At 47.1% G+C, this 22,336-nt stretch overlaps 1 protein-coding gene across 2 annotated transcripts in view; it reads left to right on the top strand.

Moving 5' to 3' along the window:
• LOC307175574 (uncharacterized protein C1orf198 homolog) overlaps positions 1–15,192 on the top strand; it is a 33,772-nt gene extending 18,580 nt beyond the window's left edge. For both annotated transcript variants that reach the window (XM_079900785.1, XM_079900786.1), the window contains 2 exons: positions 8,874–9,386; positions 12,080–15,192. In XM_079900785.1, the coding sequence (XP_079756911.1) occupies positions 8,874–9,386; positions 12,080–12,136 (570 nt within the window). In that variant the 3' untranslated portion in view covers positions 12,137–15,192. The remainder of the gene's footprint in view (positions 1–8,873; positions 9,387–12,079) is intronic.
• The last annotated feature ends 7,144 nt before the right edge of the window (positions 15,193–22,336 follow it).

The following is a 22,336-nucleotide window of genomic DNA, read 5'->3' on the forward strand; positions in this document are numbered from 1 at the left end:
TCTTGTCCCTGCGAGAGGACAGGCACCTGGAGGGCAGAGGCTCCTGTCCTTCCCTTGTGGCCTTATGACCGCAGACTCCTGCACACCCACTGTCTGGTGGGTGTCTGGTGGGTTTTCCCCAGGCTCGTTGCCATGGGGCCCAACAGCTGGGCCCTATCCATCGTCTGCCCGGCTCCCTGGTGAAAATACAGGAGCGTCCTCTAGTCCCTGGGGCCTCGCGGTTAGGGGCGGGTGGTCCCCAGACCCTGTGCCCCCTGCCCCGCTGGCCTGGAGGGCCTGACACCCCCAGTCTCAGTGGCTAGGCCGTGCTGTCTCTTCCCCACCGGCTCGTCATCTACTAATTTTTAGATTCTAAGAGTTTTTCGTATCTTCCCCTCTTCTTATTCCTTTTCCTCCTTTGGCGGGGGAGGTGGAGGAGGGTAAATGTTAAATGGTTTGTGAATTTATTAGGATTTGCTCCAGTAAAGCTATTGTATCTTCTGACAATGTTTCTGCAGCCTTCATCTCAGCAGTTCAGACCCGCCAGAGGCCGCCAAGCCAAACAGTTAGTTTTGGTCGCCTGCACCCTCCTTTACTGAAATATCACACATTCCTCTCCAGTGAGTGGGACGTAAAAATAGACACTGGGCTCAGTTTTGGGCTTTCTGTTTTTAGAACGGACGTGGCCAGCTAAGACCCAGTTTCCCACATGGGGAGGCTGACACCCAGGCCCAGCTCAGTGCGTAGCCCTGGGGCTCCAGCCGGGGCGCCTGGGACGTAGAGGGTAGCGCCGTCAGCATCGCTGTGAGGAGGGGAGAGGGCTTCCCGAGTGCCCCTCACTGTTCCGTCTCAGCCATCTCGTGTAGGACCGCGGGCTTGAGTCCCCCTCCGGCTTGCTGTGCGAGCTGGCGCTGCTCTTCACCTGGTGCAGCCTCCTGGGCAGCCTGCTGTCACTGGGCCCCGCTCGGCGCAGGGCACCGGGTTCCCGAGAGCTTTGTCCACACCTGGAAAAACGGACTTTTCCCAGAAATCAGAAGATTGCACGGGAACTTCCTGACTTGCTAGCGTTCATCACAGGCTCCAGACGCAGCCCCCTGCGGGGCTGTCAGGTCTCGAGGCAGGGCTGGCCTCCCCTGGTCACTGATCGGCTCCAGTGTCAGAGGGCCCCCTTGCATAGCCTCAGGGCGACGGGGGAAGATGAGGTCAGAGACCCGTCGGAAGCACAGGCTCTGTGGGGGGGTCCAGGGGCAACACGGCGGCTGCAGTACATCCCTGTGGGGAGTGTCTCAGCTCAGATTCCACGCCAGACACCGGGCCAGGATGGGGCTTCAGAGTCGCGCTTACTTCCGGACGCAGACACGGCCCGCGTGTCCCAGCCACGGGCACCACGCCCCCGGTGACCAGAGGAAGGCGGGGAGGGGCCAGCGCCCGGAGGGGATCCAGTGGGAGTACTGCTGACCCCTCAGGAAGCTTAGATGCCTCTGACCAAGCAGAACAGGAGCAGAGCCCAGTAGCCTGCGTTTACTGAGCACTTACTATGTGCCGGGCCTCGTTCTAAAACAACAGCCCAGGGAGTAAGAATACTTCAATTTTACTAGAGAAGAAAAGAGTCCAGGCTCAGGCTGTGTCGTTGGTGGGTTTGCCCTTTACCGAGAGGAGCTGGCTCGGGGAAGAAGGTAGCTGTGGCTTCGGGCCAGTGAGCAGGAGACGCCTCTGAAGGGGACCTGGGGCTTAGGGCACCTCCCGGGAGAAAGCACGGGAGGGAGCAGAGGCGCCAGGCTGAGCCCTGGTCTGGGAGGTAAGGGGGCGGCCCAGGGAGGGTGGAGTCACCGAGCAAAAAGCAATGAAAGCTCTCCCAAAGCACAGAGGGAGCTGCAGTGCAGGTGCCGCTTCTGTGTGACCTGGACAACAGCGCGTCTTTGAAAATGACCAGGAGCCCCTCTTCACCATGTCCTGGTCCAGTTTTGCTGGCGTTCTGGGGTCTTGGAGCCAAGTAAGATGAACTCTGGTCAGGAAAAAGGACGCTTTGCCCCTCTTCTTCTTTCTTTGCCCGCCCCTTCCCAACAGGCATGTGTTTTAAACACAAACCACAAACCTTTGCCCTTTGGGGCGAGGAGTGGGAAAGAAAGAGACCCTCACCAGTGCAGCTGATCAAGGAGGACTGTTTCTTAAAAGGGGGTTATAGTCATATTTTATTTGCAGAATGGAAAACAACACATGCCTGGGCAAAAAGGCTCAGCAGCTGACACACTAGAACGTTTTTTCTTCTGTAAGTTCTTGTTTTCCCCATTTTCACCCCGGGGCGCCCCAAACCAAGTAGCCATCCCCGTCAGCCTGGCCCTCTCTTCTACCGAGACGTCCCCCTCCCTGAGGGGCTCTCACGAGGGCTCCGGTAGCCCAAGGAGCCCTGAAAGCCTCCGTGTTCTGTTGCATGTTGTCACTCCAGCCAGCTAAGTTCTGCGCGGTGCCCTGATCGAGGGCCTGAAGCAGTCCTGGAACCGCTGTGGCTGACTTCTCTCCCCAGCATCCCTGGCTCGGCCCAGTGCGGTCCTGTGCCTAGACTCATGTTCAGCCCAGCTTTCCGGGAGCTTCTCCCCACTGGAGAGATGGCTGATCCTAAAAGAGCCTAGTGTTTGACGAACCACTCAAAGTGTTTTCTTTACCCCACAATTTCCAGATCAATCTCAACTCTTTTCTCTCAGGCTCAGTCCCCACTTCCAAGCTATTTCTAGCACTTTGCTTATTTAAAGAACTCATCATCTCTGTGCCCACATTCTCCCTGTATTTTATTGTGGAGTTTGGAAATATGCAGAGTATTGAGAATGACTCACTCAGAAACAGCCCTTTAAAAATCAGATTAGGTCACTGACATACAGAAGTCCTGCCACGTATGGGGATCGCTGGTGTTCACATGGACATCGTCCCTGGCGGCCACTGGCTTTTTAGGTGTGGTGTGATGCCCAGCACAGCTGCAGGCCTCGGAATCACTTGCTCCAGATTGAAATCCCAGCTGCTCTTAATGGACTAGTGACCTAGGACAATTCACTCATTTGCTCCAGACCTCCATTTTCTCCGTTGTAGAATAAAAACGTTTTAGGAGAAAAGCCCAACAACAAAGAAAACTGTGCCTGGTGCACTGGATGTGCTCAGAGTCTGCATTTGTTCTGAGCTCCAGCACCTGAGCTTTGATTTTTTTTTTTAATGTCTAGATTAAAAAAATTTTTTTTATTGCAGTATAGTTGATTTACAATGTTGTGCCCATCTCTGCTGTACAGCAGAGACTCAGTTATACACATACAGACATTCTTTCTTTATATTCTTTTCCATTATGGCTTATCACAGGGTATTCAATATAGTTCCCTGTGCTGTGATCTTGTCGTTTATCCATCCTGTATGTAATAGTTTACATCTGCTAACCCCAAACTCCCAGTCTATCCCTCTCCCTCTCCACTGGCAACCACAAGTCTGTTCTCTATGTCTGTGAGTCTGTTTCTGTTTTGTAGATAGGTTCACCTGTGCCACATTTTAGATTCCACATATAAGTGATATCATATGATATTTGTCTTCCTCTTTCTGACTTACTTCAATTAGTATAATAATCCCTAGTTGCATCCTTGTTGCTGCAAATGGCATTTTTTCATTCTTTTTTATGACTGAGTAGTATTCCATTGTTTATATGTACCACATCTTTATCCATTCATCTGTCGATGGACATTTAGGTTGTTTCCTAAACATGTTTCCATGTCTTGGCTATTGTGAACAGTGCTGCTGTGAACATAGGGGTGCATGTTTCTTTTTGAATTATAGTTTTGTCCGAGTATATTCCCAGGAGTGGGATTGCTGGGTCATATGGCAATTCTACTTTTAGTTTTCTGAGGAACCTCCATACTGGTTTGCGTAGTGGCTGGACCAACTTACATTCTCACCAACAGTGTAGGAGGGTTCCCTTTTCTCCACATCGTCTCCAGCATTTGTTATTTGTAGACTTTTTAGTGATGACCATTCTGACTGGTGTGAGGTGGTGCCACTCTGTAGTTCTGATTTGCATTTCTCTAATAATTAGTGATGTTGAGCATCTTTTCATGTGCCTACTGGCCACCTATGTGTCTGGAGAAATGTTTGTTAAGGTCTCCTGCCCATTGTTGGATCGGGTTATTTGTTGTTGAGCTGTATGAGTTGTTTGTATATTTTGGAGATTAAGCCCTTGTTGGTTGCATCATTTGCAAGTATTTTCTCCCATTCTGTAGGTTGCCTTTTCGGGGTTTTTTTATGGTTTTCTTTGCTGCACAAAAGCTTGTAAGTTTGACTAGGTCCCATTTGTGTACTTTTGTTTTTATTTCTGTTGCCTTGGGAGACCAACCTAAGGAAACATTGGTACGATTTATGTCAGAGAATGTTTTGCCTATGTTCTCTTCTAGGAGTTTTATGGTGTCTTGTCTTATGTTTAAGTCTTTAAGCCATTTTGAGTTTATTTTTGTGTATGATGTGAGGGTGTGTTCGAACGTCATTGATTTACATGTGGCTGTCCAACTTTCCCAACACCACTTGCTGAAGAGACTGTCTTTTTCCCATTTTATATTCTTGCCTCCTTTGTTGAAGATCAATTGACTGTAGGTGTGTGGGTTTACTTCTGGGTTCTTTATTCTGTTCCATTTATCCGTATGCCTGTTTTTGTAGTGATACCACACAGTTTTGATTACTGTAGCTTTGTAGTATTGTCTGAAGTCTAGGAGAGTTATGCCTCCTGCTTTGTTTTTTATTTTTTCCTCAGGATTGCTCTAGCAATTCTGGGTCTTTTATGGTTCCATATACATTTTTGGGTTATTTGTTCTAGTTCTGTGAAAAATGTCATGGGTAATTTGATAGGGATCTCATTGAATCTGTAAATTGCTTTGGGTAGTATTGCCATTTTAGCAGTGTTCATTCTTCCAGTCCAAGAGCATGGGATATATTTCCATTTCTTTGAATCCTCTTTTATTTCCTTTATTAATGTTTTATAGTTCTCAGTGTATAAATCACCTCCTTGGTCGGGTTTATTCCTAGGTTTTTTTTTCTTTTTGGTGTAATTTTAAAAAGCTTTTTTTTTGTTTGTTTGGTTTTTTTTACATTCCCTTTCTGACATTTCACTGTTAGTGTAAAGGAATGCAACTGATTTCTGAACGTTAATCTTGTATCCTGCTACTTTGCTGCATTCATTTATTAGATCTAGTAGTTTTTGTGTGGAGTCCTTAGGGTTTTCTATATATAGTATCATGTCATCTGCATATAGTAACAGTTTTACTTCTTTCCTTTCAACTTGGATACCTTTTATTTCTTTTTCTTGTCTGATTGCTGTGGCTAGGACTTCCAATTCTATATTAAAGAGAAGTGGAGAGAGTGGACATCCTTGTCTTGTTCCAGATTTTAGTGGGAAGGCTTTCGGCTTTTCACTGTTGAGTATTGTATTGGCTGTGGGTTTGTCATAAATGGCTTTTATTATGTTGAGGTATGTTCCCTCTATTCCCACTTTGGTAAGAGTTTTTAATCATGAATGAATGTTGAATTTTGTCAAATGCTTTTTCTGCATCTATTGAGATGATCATGTGGTTTTGGACTTTTCTTTTGTTAATGTGGTGTGCGTTGATTTATTTGCGTATGTTGAACCATCCTTGTGAACCTGGGATGAATCCCACTCGGTTGTGGTGTGTGATCTTTTTTATGTGTTGTTGGATTTGGTTTGCTAATATTTTGTTGAGAATTTTTGCATCTATATTCATGAAATATATTGTCCTGTAATTTTCTTTTTTAGTGGTGTCTTTGTCTGGTTTTGGTATCCGGGTGATGGTGGCTTCATAGAATGTCTTTGGGAGTGTTCCCTCCTCTTCAATCTTTTGGAAGAGTTTGAGAAGAATCAGTATAAATTCTTCTTTGTATGTTTGGTAGAATTCACCTGTGAAGCCATCTGGTCCTGGACTTTTGTTTGTAGGAATTTTTTTTATTACAGATTCTACTTCACTTCTAGTGATCAGTCTGTTCAAATTATCTATTTCTTCTTGATTCAATTTTGGTGGTCTGTAAGTTTCTAGAAAGTTGTCCATTTCTTCTAGGTTGTCAAATTTGTTGGCATGTAATTGTTCATAGAATTCTCTTATGGTTTTTTTGTATTTCTACAGTAACAGTTGAGATTTCTCCTTTTTCATTTCTTATTTTATTTGGGTTCTTTCTCTTTTCTTCTTGGTGAGCCTGGCTAGAGGTTTGTCAATTTTGTTTACCCTTTCAAAGAACCAGCTCTTGGTTTTGTTAATTTTTTCTATGTTTTTTTTAACCTCTGTTTTTTTTTTTTTCGGTACGCGGGCCTCTCACTGTTGTGGCCCCTCCCGTTGCGGAGCACAGGCTCCGGACACGCAGGCTCAGCGGCCATGGCTCACGGGCCCAGCCGCTCCGCGGCATGTGGGATCTTCCTGGACCGGGGCACAAACCTGTGTCTCCTGCATCGGCAGGCGGACTCTCAACCACTGCGCCACCAGGGAAGCCCCTAACCTGTGTTTTATTTATTTCCTCCCTGATATTTATTATTTCCTTCCTTCTGCTGACTTTAGGATTTTGTTCTTCTTTTTCTAATCCTTTTAGGTGATAGGTTAGTTTGTTTACTTGAGATTTGTCTTGTTTTCTGATGAAGGCCCAGTCCCCTCCCCAGGGTCTGACCCCCGAAGCCTGAGCCTCAGCACCCAGCCCCCATCCGCTCCAGCAGTGGAGCAGAGAAGCGCCTCAGGCTGGGGAGTGCCGGTCTGCACAGACCCTCTGTGCAGGTCTCTCTCCGCTTTGCCCTCTGCACACCTGTTGCTGTGCTACGCTATGAGGCTCTGAATGGGCTTTGATGTTTTCTCTTGGGTTCTATTTCTTATAACCCTGAGCTTCAAGGCAGCCTGTGCTTGTGTTTGGAGCTGGAGTTCCTTGTGGCCTCATCGTCTTGAGGAGAGACCTGTGGCCCTCAGAATCTGGGCTTTTAGGAAGAGTCTCAGCCAGAGAGAAGTGAAGGCGTATGCATTAAAGTAATAGAGAACCATGTTAGCACAGTTGTAAATTATACTCAGTGACAACACGGAAGCAGTGGCTGCAGTTGCTACTCTGATATAGCTGGCAGCGTTAGAAATCAGGGCAGCCCCTGGCAAACAAATTTGGTATGCACCCAAAACCACAATAAAAGAAAGGTTTAAACCTGTTGTAGTTTGGTACTTCACTTCCGGAAATCTGTCTGAAGAAATTAACTCCAAATGGGGGAGAGCTGTATCCATGAAGATGTTCTGGAAGCCTCAATTATAACGACAGAAATTAAAAGCAGCAAACTGATAAAAAGAAAATGGGAAAGTAGATGGTGGGACAGCCACTCAATGAAATATCTTGTGCCCATTCAAACTAATGATTACAAAGACAACATAACACCATTGATGTCGCTTCTGGTTAAGTGAAGAAACGATACCCAAAATTATATGCATAACAGAACTGCAACGTCATAAAATACGTATCTGAGAAAGATTACACAAAACTACACAAACTAATAGAGATTATGGGAAGAGGGAAAGGTTATGAAAGATTTTTTTTCTAATTCCTCAAATTTTAGTATGTAGTTTTAATACTTTTATTTTTAAAAGAAGAAGAGGAAGGGAATGTATGAGGGAGCAGAAGTGGAGAGGAAGAGAAGAATGTTCCAGTTTAATTTGAGAGATGCCTGAGGCAGCAGATTGCTCACTCTGCAGGGCTTGGGGACGCCGCCCTCCAGGGTGCTCCACTGTAAGGAGGCGTTAGGTTTCCACTCAGTGGTTTGTTGGTCAGAACAGCTCAGCCCTACCACTTTTAGAGGTCACAGTGGTTAGCAGCATCGGATCAAGGAAAGTGTTTCTGGGGCACTTGGATGTGGGGTGTGGACCCTGCCCTGCCCTCAGGGGTTCCCCACCTAACAGGGCCAGGACCAGCTGAGAGCAGCAGGATAGCACCGAGGAGATCACGGGAGAGGAAGACTGTCTTGTCAGCTCGGGCAGCTGTGACAGATACCGCAGACTGGGGGCATCCAGTAACAGACGTCTGCTTCTCACAGTTCTGGGGCTGGGAGTCCGAGGTCACGGTGCCAGCAGGGTTGGTCCTGGGGAGACCCTCTTCCTGACTTGCAGACAGCCGCCTTCTCACTGTGTCCTTACATGGTGCAGAAAGAGAACATCTCTCGGGGCACTAATCCTGTCCTGGGGGCTCCACCCTCATGACCTCACCTAAACCTCCTAAAGGCCCTGCCTCCAAATACTAACTTCGGGAGTTAGACCTTCAACATGTGAATTTGGGGCACACAAACATGCAGTGTGTAGCGGGCGTGCAGGCGGAGTGTGGGATGGAGGCGTGGGAGGGGGATCACATCTTTGCAGCCGCGCACAGGCCTGCCCTTGACTTTCTTGCTTTAGTCCAGGGAAGCAGGGTCTGGCTGCTGGTTTTTCCTTCACCCTTGCTGGCTGCCATCGGTCAGGAAGGCAGAGGCCCGTGAGGTGGGGTCTTGGTTCTGGGTTTTGACCCTCACTGCAGTGCTGTCGTGCTGACTGTGCACCCTTCCTTGTCACCCCCTGGGGGGCAGTCACCCTCCTCAGGAAGGGGCGGGAGTCCCTCCTGAAGAAGCGGGTGGGTGATCTGCCCACCAAGCAGAGGCCTTAGTCGTCAGTCAGATTCAGGAGTCCGAGCTGTTCGTAGCCTCCAGTGTGACAGGATGTGACAGCTTGTGCCGCGTTTCAGGGCTGTGATGGCGGACAGGCAGTGCCAGCAAATGGACAGCAGGCGGCGCTGTTGCCACTGGGGGGGACGTGTGGGCCGGCACACCTGTCCCGTTGACCGCATGTGTCGCTCTCTTCTTTCCCTCCCTCCCCGCATCCCGCTAGAGTCAGATGGAGTTCAGCGTGTCCTTCTTGTCCATCCAAGAGCCGAGCTGCAGCACCTCCACCGAGCCCAGGCCGCTGTCCAAAGCCCCTCAGGGCTCGCAGGCCCTCCGGCCCTCCCAGGGCAGCAAGTCCTCCAGCCTGGATGCTCTGGGTCCCGCCGCCCGGAAGGAAGAGGAAGCGTCCTTCTGGAAGATCAATGCAGAGCGGTCCCGGGGGGAGGGCCCTGAGGCCGAGTTCCAGTCGCTGACCCCCAGCCAGATCAAGTCTATGGAGAAAGGGGAAAAGGTCTTGCCTGTCTGTTACCGGCAGGAGCCCGCCCCGAAGGCCAGGGAGGCCAAGGTGGAAAAGTCCAGCAGCCTGCGCCAGGAGCAGGGGGTCCTGCCCAGCGTCAGCGTGGAGCGAGAGAGACCCCAGCCCGCCCAGGCCTGCAGCAGCCCGCTGAGCGAAGCCGCCGCCTCCGAGCCCGTGGGGGACACGGACGGTGCTCTGTTCTCGGAACCCGTGCCTGTACAGGTGGGTGCCTTGCTTCCGGCCAGGGGCTCCTTCCTCCCGAGTGGCCAGGGCCACCTCACGTGGGTGGGCGGACCACAGATGCCCCCATTTTCTCCTTCCTCTGCCATCCCTCGGAGGACTTCTGGGTTCAGGTCTGCTGGGTTGTCGCTCAGCTTGGCGACCAACACACAGGCAGGAGACGTGTTCTGTGAAGCCGTCTGGTGCCGTGACCCGTTTGCCTGTTCCGTGGTTGTGTCCCAGATGCCCACCGCCCTTCCCCAGTTGTGTGAGGGCAGGTACGGAAGGGACGCAGGGGGCAGTGAGCAGAGGACTCGAGGGGGAAGGCGGCAGTGTGGGTGGGATTTGGATGCCGTCTCCACGCAGTGGCCTGGGAGGCTGGGCTGCAGTGTCGGTGAGGAAGGGACCCGCAGATGTCCCAAGGGACATGGGGGAAGTGGCTGGGACCCCAAGCCTCTGCCAGGAGAGCAGCCGTGCTTGTTTGGGGACCACGGGAGACTTGCCTCAGGAATGATGGGCCACTTCTCATTTCCACGCAAAACAGGGTTAGGTGTCCAGGGAGGAGTCCTTAAGAAAGGACTTCTTTCTGGGAACAGAGGAAAAGGAAGAGAAAGATGTGAGAGGTTCACTGGCTGCAGTGCCGTGTGTCGTGAAGAAAGAGCCCTACAAGAGAATAGGCAGCATGGGTGGCTTCTCCATGTTTTCCCAGTTTTGTGGAGCGCCAACTGTTGTCTTTATCAGCTGTTCTGCATTGCTTGAGAAAACTCAGCAAAGAGAAGAGAAAATGAATAAATAAATAAATAAATAGGTAGGGGTATTTCAGAGGGAGGCTGTGTTTTGTTTTGTTTTTAATAAATTTATTTATTTTATTTATTTTTGGCTGCATTGGGTCTTCGTTGCAGCACGCAGGCTTTCTCTAGTTGCGGCGAGTGGGGACTACTCTTCGTTGCAGTGCGCGGGCTTCTCATTGCGGTGGCTTCTCTTGTTGTGGAGCACGGGCTCTAGGCTTGAGGGCTTCAGTAGCTGTGGCTCGCGGGCTCTAGAGGGCAGGCTCTGTAGTTGTGGCGCACGGGCTTCTCATTGCGGTGGCTTCTCTTGTTGCGGAGCACGGGCTCTAGGTGCGCAGGCTTCAGTAGTTGCAGCATGCGGGCTCAGTAGTTGTGGCTCGTGGGCTCTAGAGCGCAGGCTCAGTAGTTGTGGCTCGTGGGCTCTAGAGCGCAGGCCCAGTAGTTGCGTTGCATGGGCTTAGTTGCTCCGTGGCATGTGGGATCCTCCCGGACCAGGGATCAAACCCGTGTCCCCTGCAGTGGCAGGCGGGTTCTTAACCACTGCGCCAGCAGGGCAGCCCCTGGTTGTGGGTTTTGTTGTTGAGCTGTGGTCATCCTCTGGGTGTTTCCTGGATTGGGGTTCCAGGCATGTCCACGCCTCTCTAAGCAGATGACCTAGTCAGTTGTCCTCCCGAAGAAGGGGAGCCCTGGAACGGGAGGCCCTCTGCCTTCCATCGTCCAGCCTGTCCCTCCTTTCAGGGCCTCCCGCCACCTTAGGCCGGCACTTTGGGCCCCTCCCTTGCCGCTCTGGTGCCCGGCTCCATCTCCGCCCTAATCTTCCTGCCCGGTGTTCTCTCTCCGACACTCCGCAGTGGGGTCCACTTCCTCCGAAGGAAGCATCTATATAAGCTATGTGAGGGTCTTCATTGTAACAAGACGCAGGAAAGCGTGTGTGTGGGGTTGGGGGCTGTGAGTAGGACAGAGCACCTGAAACCCTTTGAAAGAACAGATTTACGCGTGCACAGCACAGCGTGCAGTGCGGCTGCACGTAAGACACTGGTAGGAAACCAGGAAAAGGAACGTGTGCCTGAACGCCTTTGGCTTTTCGGGCTCTGGCTCAACCCGAGAGGCGGCAGAACTGGGCCTGGGACGTGCTTCAGAGGGAGCCGTTCAGCTCTGCGGCCTCTGCGTCAGCATCTTCTGTTTGCCGGTGTGTGGAGAGCACAGGGTCAAGGCTCCCTCGCTCGGGAAGACTGCGGCCACCAGGGAAACACGCACTCATGTTAGACCCGGGAGACGGGCCTCTCACCTCAGGCGGCTGGCGGAAGCCTGTGCAAATGTGTCTGAATTAGCGGCCTGTGCTCACAGACGGCCCTTTAAACCTACCCCATGTCTGTGAGTGGGCAGTCTGTGACCTGAAGAGTGGCCCTGGGTTAGGGAAGATCACTCCAGAACCTTCCGCATCATCTGAAAAGAATAAACTTTACATCCTTTCTCCATATTTTTCACTCCCTTAACTTGGTAATTTATTTTATTTTGTTTCGTCTGTCAGTGTGTGTGTGTGTTTCATGTTAGGCTCATATGAAACTTGTAACTTGTTCTCTCACTCCACAGTGACTAAATTTTAACGTGCCCATCATTCAACAATAGAAAAGCTCCGTTCTTCTCCTTTTCTCTGTGGGTAGTTCCGAAGGCTGCCCTCGGACACGCCTGGGGACGGGGCGGGGTGCGTGTTGGATCCTGGTGGAGTGTGGCTTGCACTGAGCTTTATTTAATTTTCTGGTTCCCAGCACTGAGGCAAATTGAGGTCAGGGAGCCTCTGAGACGGGAGCAGGCTATTTCATTTGGGTCATTTTAAATGAGGTGCTGTTTTTAGCTTATGCTAACTTAGTCTCATGCCTTATTTTGGTGTTTTTGTCCCTTCTACAGGTCAGCTCAAGTAATGTCATCTTGAAGACAGGATTTGATTTTCTGGACAATTGGTAAAATGTGTTAGACGAAACAAACCAAGAATCCCAAAATGTTTTCCGAAGCGGTGTGGCGAAGGAGAAGGGCAGCGTCCCCCTGTGTCTTTTGATAGTTTCTGTGCGCTCTTTTCTTAACCGTTTGGAAACTGGTAAATTTTGCCTTGTCCAGCTTTCCAGATTTTTCCCGTTTTGGTAAGAACAGATACCTGTGCTATTTTCAACGATTTGATTAACAGAAGTTTTACATTTGGAATTTTTAAAAACTCTTAGGAATTCGGTGAACCTTGTAAATAAACGTTCTGTTCTAGCTCCACCCAATTTTCCCCCTCCTCAGAGAAAGATGTTTCTCAACCCTGTCACAAAAATCATAAAGTGATTTCCATCTCCTCTCCTGTATCCCCTCCCTTTTAGAAATGCACGGGGCTCCTTTCAGTGGGTGGCTGTCCTCAGCAATAACGGTGCTGGGTGCTGGCTGTGCCCATGGGGAGACCTGCCCCACGTGGTGGGAGTCCTCGACGCCATGCTCCGGCTGTCCAGGCTTCCCTTGCTGAAGCCACACTTCTACATCACGTGCCACCCTTCATTCTCATGTCATTTCCAGGAAACAGGTTGTTGGCATGTGATGGAGGTTGTCTTTAGGCTGCCGTGGTACTTATTCAAACTATTCATCATTGTTTATTAACGAGTTGCATGTTTAGAAGTTTTGTATTAACTTTACATTATTTTGTACCTAGATGTAGCAGTTGTAGGGCTACCACTTTTCTTGGGTTTGTACCAGTTTCCCTTTGGAAGTTCTTTGCTACTTCTGGGGCCTGTTGGGTGTTTCCTGTCCTGGGCACCTGCGGGTGTTGCTGGCAGACCAGGCCCTTCTGATTAGTTGTGTTAGAACCTTCCAGCGTGAAGCTGTTAGGGGCACTGGATGTCCTTCAACCCAAGGACTGGTCAAGCTGCGTCACAGTGGACACTCCCTCAACCCTGACCGCCAGCAGAAGCGGAGTCGAGTTTCTGCATGGCCCGAGCGGCGCCCCCTGGAGACCTTCGTGGTCATGGCAACAGCATCTCCTGGAGGTGGACTCGGCTGCCCGCTTGACCTGTGTTCCCTGCTGCTGGGGAGGGGCGTTAGGGCAGCTCCGAGGCTGCCCGGGAGGACCGGGCGGGGAGCCGCTACCCCGCGGCCCCGGGTGGTGCGAGCCTGCAGTCGTGCCCGAGCGTGGTCTCCACGTTGCCTCTCACTGTGTTCTCCTCACCTGACGCCTTAATCCCTGCGAGTCCTGCCAGTGAGCACCTAGTTTCAGTATCAAAATGTGTCTTTTTACGATGCCTTTCTGTTCCATAGGACCTTCTGAAATGGTTTTTAGAATATTTTATCTGGCTCCAAGGTGAAGCACGTGGCGACTTGTGTTTTCCAGAAAGTTTCTGCCAAAGCTGTGGCCTCGCCAACTTCTGGTTTGGTTTCTGCCAATTGCATCCTGTCCCTGAACTGCATTTGGCCCCTTGGGGTCTTGCATCTGACCTTCCTCCTTTGGTGACCGACGGTATCGTGGTGAATACATGTCCCTTCTGTACTGTTTAAGTATAGTTGAAACACTCAAGAGAAAAAAAGATTCCTAGCACGGCAATGAGGGGAAAACGAAATCCCAGCCGGGTGCCAGCCCTGCAGGTCAGCTGCTGAGCCTCGGAGCTGGGCTCGACACCTGCCCTCGCTTCCAGCTTTGAGGGCAGTGACCTTAGAACCCATGCTTGCCAGCAGGGTCCCCGTAAGAAAAAAAGATGTCTAGAAGGGAGTTTGCATACCTTGGCGTTGGCGTAGCAGGGAAGAAAGATCTGCATCCCGGGACAGTTAGCCCGAGCTGAGGTGTCTGTTCTTTCGGGAGGTGACTCTGATTTCTTTCCCACTTTCTCATAAGACCCAGTATTCCCTTCAGGTTCTCCTGGGAAAGGAGGGGCACGGAGACTTTTGAGAGCTTCCACCTTCTTTAACACCATCTGGGGTCCAGTACCCAAGAGTATTCAGTTATCCGTAACAGTGTTTAAAGTTCCGTAGAGGTACAGCCTCCTGAGATTAAATGTAAACCCACAACTTGGGAAGTCCTAGAGGGAGTTCTGAAGTCGTGTTGCTTTGCTTTGCTTTCGGAAGCGCAGAAGCGTGAGAGGGAGAGGTGAAGGCCTGGAGGACACGAGCTCATGGGTCTCCATCCCGCCCGACCCCGCAGATTCTCCTCTTAAGCCCGGGCAGCCTATGCAAAGACGATTCCTTTCACTGCCCTCCTGGGAATCTATGTTTAGTGTGTCCAAGTAAAGGAAAAATTAAACTTATACGTTTTGCCCCCTTTTTGCCATGTATCAAGAGGGCGTTTCTAAAACCAGAAGTTTCTAGTTATCATTTTAAAAACACACACTTTTCCGTTGAAGCCTAATGTGGTTTTGCATCCCCTCCCTCTGGCCACCCTGTTGTCTGCCCCTGGGGTTCAGCTCAAGGATTCAGTGTCTTGCTTTTGGTGACCGTCATTGGAAAATCTCCACCAGGAGGCTAGAGACCAGTCTCAGTTCTTTCACCTGCGACCCCCCCCCCGCCCCCGCCCCTGCTGCCCCTACCCTCTGGGCTTGGGAGTGCCACCCGCTCTGGGGACAGCAGGGTGTGGCACCCAGCCGCACCCGCCCCGTGGGTGTCACAGCAGCCTCCCTTTCTTTGATATATGTTTTCAAAAATGGAAACTTCTTACTGACTACTCATAACTTGGTTGTATTTTATATTAACAGCCTTTAATAAAGCCATTTAAAGTTTGCTCGACGTGTCTATCTGGGACCTCTGCTGGGGTCAGCAAGCCTGCTACGATGATTGCTGTTGAACACAGAGGAGGAGAAAAGGACTCGTACTGGTGAAGGCCAGCTTGAAACCCCTTCAAAGCCCACTTTGCACAGTCCTGCCTTTGGCCCCCTGCACGCTGGTGGGAAGCAGTGGCCGAGGTGTACAGGCCCCCAGCAGACGAGGTGGGCTTTACCCCGGAGAGCTCTCATACAGCCTTCCGGTGACATGGAAAGCACGGCGTGTCTTTCCAGGGCCAGCTGGTTGCATCAGGTGACTGACTCAGAAAAGCAGGTGCAATCTCCCCGAATGCTTTCACCTCCAATGTGGTTGAACCCGATTTTTCTTGGAAGACATGCAGATTTAAGCATGGCCCGTCAATCTGTTCTGTTCATTAAGGTGTCGGTGGTAAGTTACCAGCTGTAGATTGATGAGAATTTTTAGATGTCAATTTTTAAAACTAATATCCCCTCAAGAAAATGGGGATTCAGGCTGTCAGACTTCTCCTGAGTTATCGTGCACAGTGGGGCCTTGCTGCCTTGGGGACCATAGATTTCTGGGTGAGCAAGTGATTGTACTTGCTGCCTCTTTGGGCTAGGGTGATTTCAGGAATCAACTTCAGCAAGTATACAAAGACGTCTTTAATGAAAACTATAAAAAAAGAAAATAGAAGATGTAGAAGAAAAGCTGAATAATCCTAGGTGGGATAACTTAATATTATAAAAATGTTCATTTTCCTCAAATCATTTTATAAAGTTAGTGCAACCTCAACAAAAATGGCAGTTGGATATTTTGGTAAATTTGATAAATTTACACTAAATTTTAGGTGGAAAAATAATAGTTCACTGAAGAATGAGGGGGGCCTTGCCTGTCAGTTATGAAAACACGTTTATGGGTATTGGGGCAGGACTAGATTATTAGATCAATGCAGAGCTTGGGGACAAACTCACACATATAAGGAGACTTAGTTTACAATCCAAGTGGCATCACAGATTGGCAGGGGAAAGGCGGATTCACTGTAGGAGATATAAAAGTGGTTTCCTACACAATTCCACATAGAAGGTTGGGCTCCATATGGATTCAAGACCAAGTTATAAAACGTAAATGTGTAAAGCTAATAGAGGGAAAAATCTTGTGACCTAGGGGCAGGGAGGGCTTCTTTAATAAAGGTTCCAAAGGACAAACCATACAGCAAAATACTGATGACTCTCATCGATGAAAATTCAGGATTTCTGTCAGTGAAGAGCACTGTGGATAGAGTTAATTAGTGGAAAGGATGGGAGAAGATACTTGCTATGTCAACTCCAATAAAGGACAAATATCAAGAATACAGAGGGCACTCCTGCAAATCAACAAAAAGAGGCCAGCAACCTTAACAGAATTAACATTACAGAAAATCCTTAAAAACTGTCAAGCATATGAGAAGGTGCTTAAAATAATTGGTAATCAGAGAAAAAATTAGCTGGATAATGCCAAGTGTTGCAGAAAGGGGATAGAGCACTGGTTTTCAACTGGGGGTGATTTTGCCCCTCTTGGGGACCTTTGGTAGTGTTGGGAGACATTTTTTTTTTTTTTTTGTCACTGCAACTGAGGGAGAGTATGCCGTTTCATCTAGGGGCTGGAGGCCAGAGATCCTCCCAAACATCCTACAGTGCACAGGACAGCCCCAGAACAAAGATAATCTGGTCCAAAATGTCAGTAGTGCTGAGGTTGAGAAACCCTGGGATAGAGGAGCTGTACAGCCATGTGTCAGGAGTAATCTGGTGCTATTTTGCTAAACTAAGTGTTCGTATGTCCTGGGACCCTGCAGTTCCCCTCCAGGACATGTCTTATGGAAATTCTCACACAGGTACTTAAGGGACAATGTACAGGGCTGTTCACGGCAGCACTGTTTGTGGGAGTTGGAGGCTAAGTAGCTGCTATCATTGGGAAGATGTTTTGGTGAAATGTGATGGACCCACACCATGGATCATTACTGAAAGCAGCAAATTGGATGTGCACATGGCAACGTGGGTGGATCTGAACAACTAAACTACTGAGCAAAAGCAAGAACAATGGGATACAGAATAATCCCTTTTGCATAAATTAGAAACATGCACACAAAATAAGACATTTAACAGTGGGATGACTGCCTGTGGGAGGAACAGAGGTGGAAATAAGGATAGCAGGGAAGAAATATAACAGAGAGCTCTAGAGTGGACCGGTGGTGGTCATGTTTCAGTAGATGCCTTTTGGCAAACAAGTTTGCCATCTTTTGTCATCTAGGTCTGTTACTGATCTCTCACATCAGACAGGATGTGAGACACTCTTGCTTAACTGGTGTGTTAGGTCGGAGGCAGCCCTTGGCCAGCACTGGTTAGATCTTTTGTGGCTTGGCTCTGTTTGCTTTTAATTTGTGTGACTCTGCAGTTGCACGTCAGCCAACACCTCTAAACCCTGAATCAATCCAGGCACTTCTCTAATAGCTGGTGGGGCAACTAAGCAGATTGGGAGGAGAGTGGGGGTGGGAATTAGTGACACCTGATGCCCTGTGCCTTAGGGAGCAGAGATGACACAGGCTGTGTGAGACTGGACAGGGCCCTCTGCGGAGGAGAAGATGATTTCATCAGTTGGCCAGTGCCTTTACCGCAGCAACCTGAAGTTTACCCCAACTAAGAATCTGCAGTAAAATTATACCCAGTAATATGTGCAAGGATCTTTAAAAATTATTCTAAATCTTCTAACTACACTACAGAAAGTGTAGAAAACATAGTCTACTGCTTTAACACAATACTGGCATCTTGAAGCATTTACTGCCGATCTTTTATTGTGAAAGTGTCCAAGTCCAAGCATGGAAAGCATGTGTCACAGGGACAGCCCAGACTGGAAATGAGGTCCAGATGCAAGTCTGGCAACCACATGGGCCCTGGTCATTCTCTTTGTGCCGTGTGCTCCATTGCTCTCCCTCCCTCCCCTCATCTTGTCTCCCTCCACGGATTCATGTCAACATCTAGCTCCAGGATTGCAATAATATATTTTTTTCTTCATAGTTCTTACTGTGTTGCAGCCTGGTGCTGGGCACTGGGAATTTCATAGTGTATAATACAGACAGTTGCTACCCTCACGCAGCTTACGTTCTAGTAGACTATGCATATGGACTATGCATATGGCCACACAATTTCATAGTTGGAGATTGTTAAAAGTAAACAAGGGGCTTCCCTGGTGGCGCAGTGGTTGAGAGCCCGCCTGCTGATGCAGGGGACGCGGGTTTGCGCCCCGGTCCGGGAGGATCCCACATGCCGCGGAGCGGCTGGGCCCGTGAGCCATGGCCGCTGGGCCTGCGCGTCCGGAGCCTGTGCTCCGCAACGGGAGAGGCCACAACAGTGAGAGGCCCGCGTACCACCAAAAAAAAATAAAATAAAATAAAATAAACAAGATTTCTTCTTCTGGCAATGATAGAGTAATCAGGACTAGACTCAGCCCTCTTGTTATAAACAACTAGAAAACTGGAGAAAATATACGTAACAGCAGCTTGTGTAGCCTTTGGACAACAGTCAAAGCAAGACTCTGATCTCGAGAGAAGGGAAACAAGTGAAGTGAAAGTCTTATAATCTTGGTTTTCTGACTTGAGGCATTTTTTAGACTGTGTTGCAAGGATTCTCACTGAGCTGAGGAGAATGAGTTCAGGGGTGAAAAAGATAGTTGGAATTTGTAGGGGGGAATTGTGTAGAGAAAGAGCTCCAGATAAGTGCCTAGGATTCCCCTTGAGTGTGTTGGAGACTATTTCTAGACTGCAGCACAGGGAAGGGAAAATCCAAACAGAGCCTGGCAGTCTTCCTGAGGTGAAGAGAATGAATTTGGAGTTGGGGAGGCAAAGGGGACTAGAATTAAAAGGGCAGAGTTCCAGAAAGGAACTCTGCATAGGAACTCCTTAAGTCTTTGGCCCAAAACAAATCTGTACATGTGTTGGGTGAACTCTTAATGTGCTGGGCAAGAACAACTTCCAAGGAAGAATAACCTCCAGTTATCAGGGAGCTGTAAGATAAGCAATTCTTAAAGTTCACACAAGGCCAGGAATCATCCAAGTTCTCTCCAGTAAGGGCGCAGACCATGTTGAATATGTGGCATCTCATCAGAGACTGTAGAAGGGCATGCACTAGAAGTGAGGTTAAATTAGTCTAAAAACAAAGGGTACTCTAGGTCTTCCCTAAAATAGTTTTAAAACAAGACATGAAAAGATCAAACCAATTCACAAATAACTTTGCTGCCTGCCAGAATATGTCCAACGTGCTTTACAGGAATATTATAAAATCCAGCATTAAACATAAAAATCACAATGTACAGCAATGAATCAAAAATTACTAGACATACAAATGAGCAGAGAAATGTGACTTAAACAGGAGAAAATAGACCAACCTAGATATGACAGAATAGATAGAATTGGCAGATAGGAATTTTAAAACAGCTACTATAAATATGGTCCATATGCTCAAGGATGTAAAGGAAAATGTGAAGAAGAGAGGGAACTTACAGAGATAAAACAATATCTTAAATGAAAAGTTCATCAAAGTAGATTCAAATTAAATGACACACTGCAGAGATAAGTGAATGTGAAGCTAGCACTAGACTCTATCCAAAGTGAAGCAAAATGATTAGGGAAAAAAATGAACAGAGCCTCAGTGTCATGTGGGAAAATACTAACTGATCCAGTAATCAAAATCCCAAAGGGCAAAAAGAGAGGGAGGGATGGAAAAAACTATTTGAAGAAATAATGGCCAAATTTCCCCCAATTCAATAAAAACTATGGATGCACAGATACAAGAATTTAATGAATCCCAAGTAGGACAAGCATACACACAGAGACACCCCAAACCATGCTGCAAATGGCTGAAAATCAGTAATAAAGAGAAAAACTACAAAACAGTCAGAGAAAAAGACATCTTAAGTACAAACAGGGGAATAGAAAGAATTACTACAGAATTATCATCCCAAAATATGCAAGCTTGAAGTAAATGGAACCACATCTTTTAAAGTGCTAAAAAGAAAAACAGGACTATCAAGCTAGAAGTTAATATACAACAATAACAAAAATCCTTCAGAACCAAAGGCAAAATTAAAACATACACACACACACACAGAGACACATAGATAACAGCCACAGAATACACAATTTTTTCAAGTGTACGTGAAAAATTCACTAAGATACAATATGTGTTGGGCCATACAATAAGTCCCAGTAAAATGAGAAGAATTGAAATGATCCAGAATATGATCTCTCATACCAGCATTGGTGGTATAGTGGTGAGGACAGCTGCCTTCCAGACTATGACCTCTGACTGTAAAGTAATTAAATCAGAGATTAATAACTGGAAGATACATGGAAGATCCTAATGTATTTAAATATTACATTTGAAAATAACCCGTTGGTCAAAAAGTCATCACAAAAAAAATTAGAAAATATTTTGAACTGAAAGTACAGCATATCAAAATTCGTGATAGGCAACTAAAGCAGTGTTTAGAGGGAAATTTATAGCTTTAAATGCTTATATTAGAAAAGAAGAAAATTGGTCTGAAAAACCAATTATCTAAACTTCCCCAATAAGAAACTAGAAGAACAAATTAAGCTGAAGGAAGGAAATAATAAAGAGTGGAAATTAATTAAACAGAAAATGGGCCAAAAATAGTAAAATAGATGATTTTTTTAAAAGTTAGAACTTTGAAAAGATCAATAAAATTGATAAATTTCTAGCTAGGCTAATGAAAAACAAAGATATATCATTTACATGCACACACACAAAGAGACAAATTACTAATATCAGGAATGAAATAGGGACATAACTACAGATACTTCAGATGTTAACATGATAATAAAATATTATTATAAACAATTTTTTTCCAAATAATATAAGTTAGATGGAATGGACCACTTCACTGAAAGTTACAACCTATTAAAAGTGATTCAAAGGAAATAGAAACCCTGAATTTCCCTACAAAGAAATTTATCTTTATTTGAAATCTTACTCCCAAAAATCTCTGGGTTCAGATGATTTCACTGGTGAGTTCCACTAAAATACGTAATAATACCAATCTTCCACAAACTTTTTAAAATAGAGAAAGGAAGAACTCTACCCATCTCATGTTATGAGGTCAACATTACCCTGGCCCCAAAATCACACAAAGACATTACAAAACAATAAAGAAAAGAAAGCAAAAACCTGTAGATCAATATTCATATCATGAACACAGATGCAAACATATCTAACAAAATATTGGGAAAACAAACCCGGTAGTATTTTTTTTTTTTTTTTTTTTTTTTTTTTTTTTTGCAGTACGCGGGCCTCTCACTGTTGTGGCCTCTCCCGTTGCGGAGCACAGGCTCCGGACGCGCAGGCTCAGTGGCCATGGCTCACGGGCCCAGCCGCTCCGCGGCATGTGGGATCCTCCCGGACCGGGGCACGAACCCGTGTTCCCTGCATCGGCAGGCGGACTCTCAACCACTGTGCCACCAGGGAAGCCCTCCAGTAGTATTTTAAAATAATAATGTATCATGACCAAGTGGGGTTTATACCAGGAATTCAAGGTATGGTAGTCAATTTGACTAGGCTATAGATACTACCCAGTGATATAATCAAACACTAAGTATGCTGTGAAGTATTTTATAGATGCGGTTAACATCTACAATCAGTTGACTTTATAGGACATTCCCTTGATAATATTTGTGGGCCTCATCCAATCACTTGAAAGGCCTTAAGAGCAAAAACTGAGGTTTCACAGAGAAGAAGTTCAAGTCCTGCCTGAGTCTGCCCTTCAGATTTTGGACTCACCAGGCCCCACAAACATGTGAGCCAAGTCCTTAAAATAAGTCATTCACATATATATATGTTCCTATTGGTTCTGTTTCTCTGGAGAACACTGACTGATGCACAAAATTTGTTTAGCATTTGAAATTCAGTTAATGTAATTTACCATATTAGCAGAATTAAGGAGAAAAGCTAATTGATAGTCTCAGTAGATGCAGGAAAAGTATTAGGCAAAATGCAACACCCAATCATGTTAAAAATTCTCAGCAGGCTTGAAGTAGGCAGGGACTTCCTCAACCTGGTAAGGGGCATCTTTGAAAATTCTACATCTAATGTCATATTTAATGGCAAAAGACTGAATCCTTTTCCTTTCAGATTAGGAATAAGCAAGGATCTCCTCCCTCACCACTTCTACTCAGCATTGAGTTGGCAGTCCTAGACAGCTTAATAAAGCAAGAGATAGAAATTAATGTCATAAAATTTCAAAAAAAAGCTCTCTTTATTTGCAGTTGACATGATTATGCACATATGATATACATGTGGATGCCTAAAGAATCCATAGAAATAATATGCAAATTTAGAAATGTTACAGAACAGAAGGTTAATATAAAAAGATCAATTGTATTTCTATATA

This window comes from Stenella coeruleoalba, assembly GCF_951394435.1.
Source record: "Stenella coeruleoalba genome assembly, chromosome: 16".
NCBI classification, from domain to species: domain Eukaryota; kingdom Metazoa; phylum Chordata; class Mammalia; order Artiodactyla; family Delphinidae; genus Stenella; species Stenella coeruleoalba.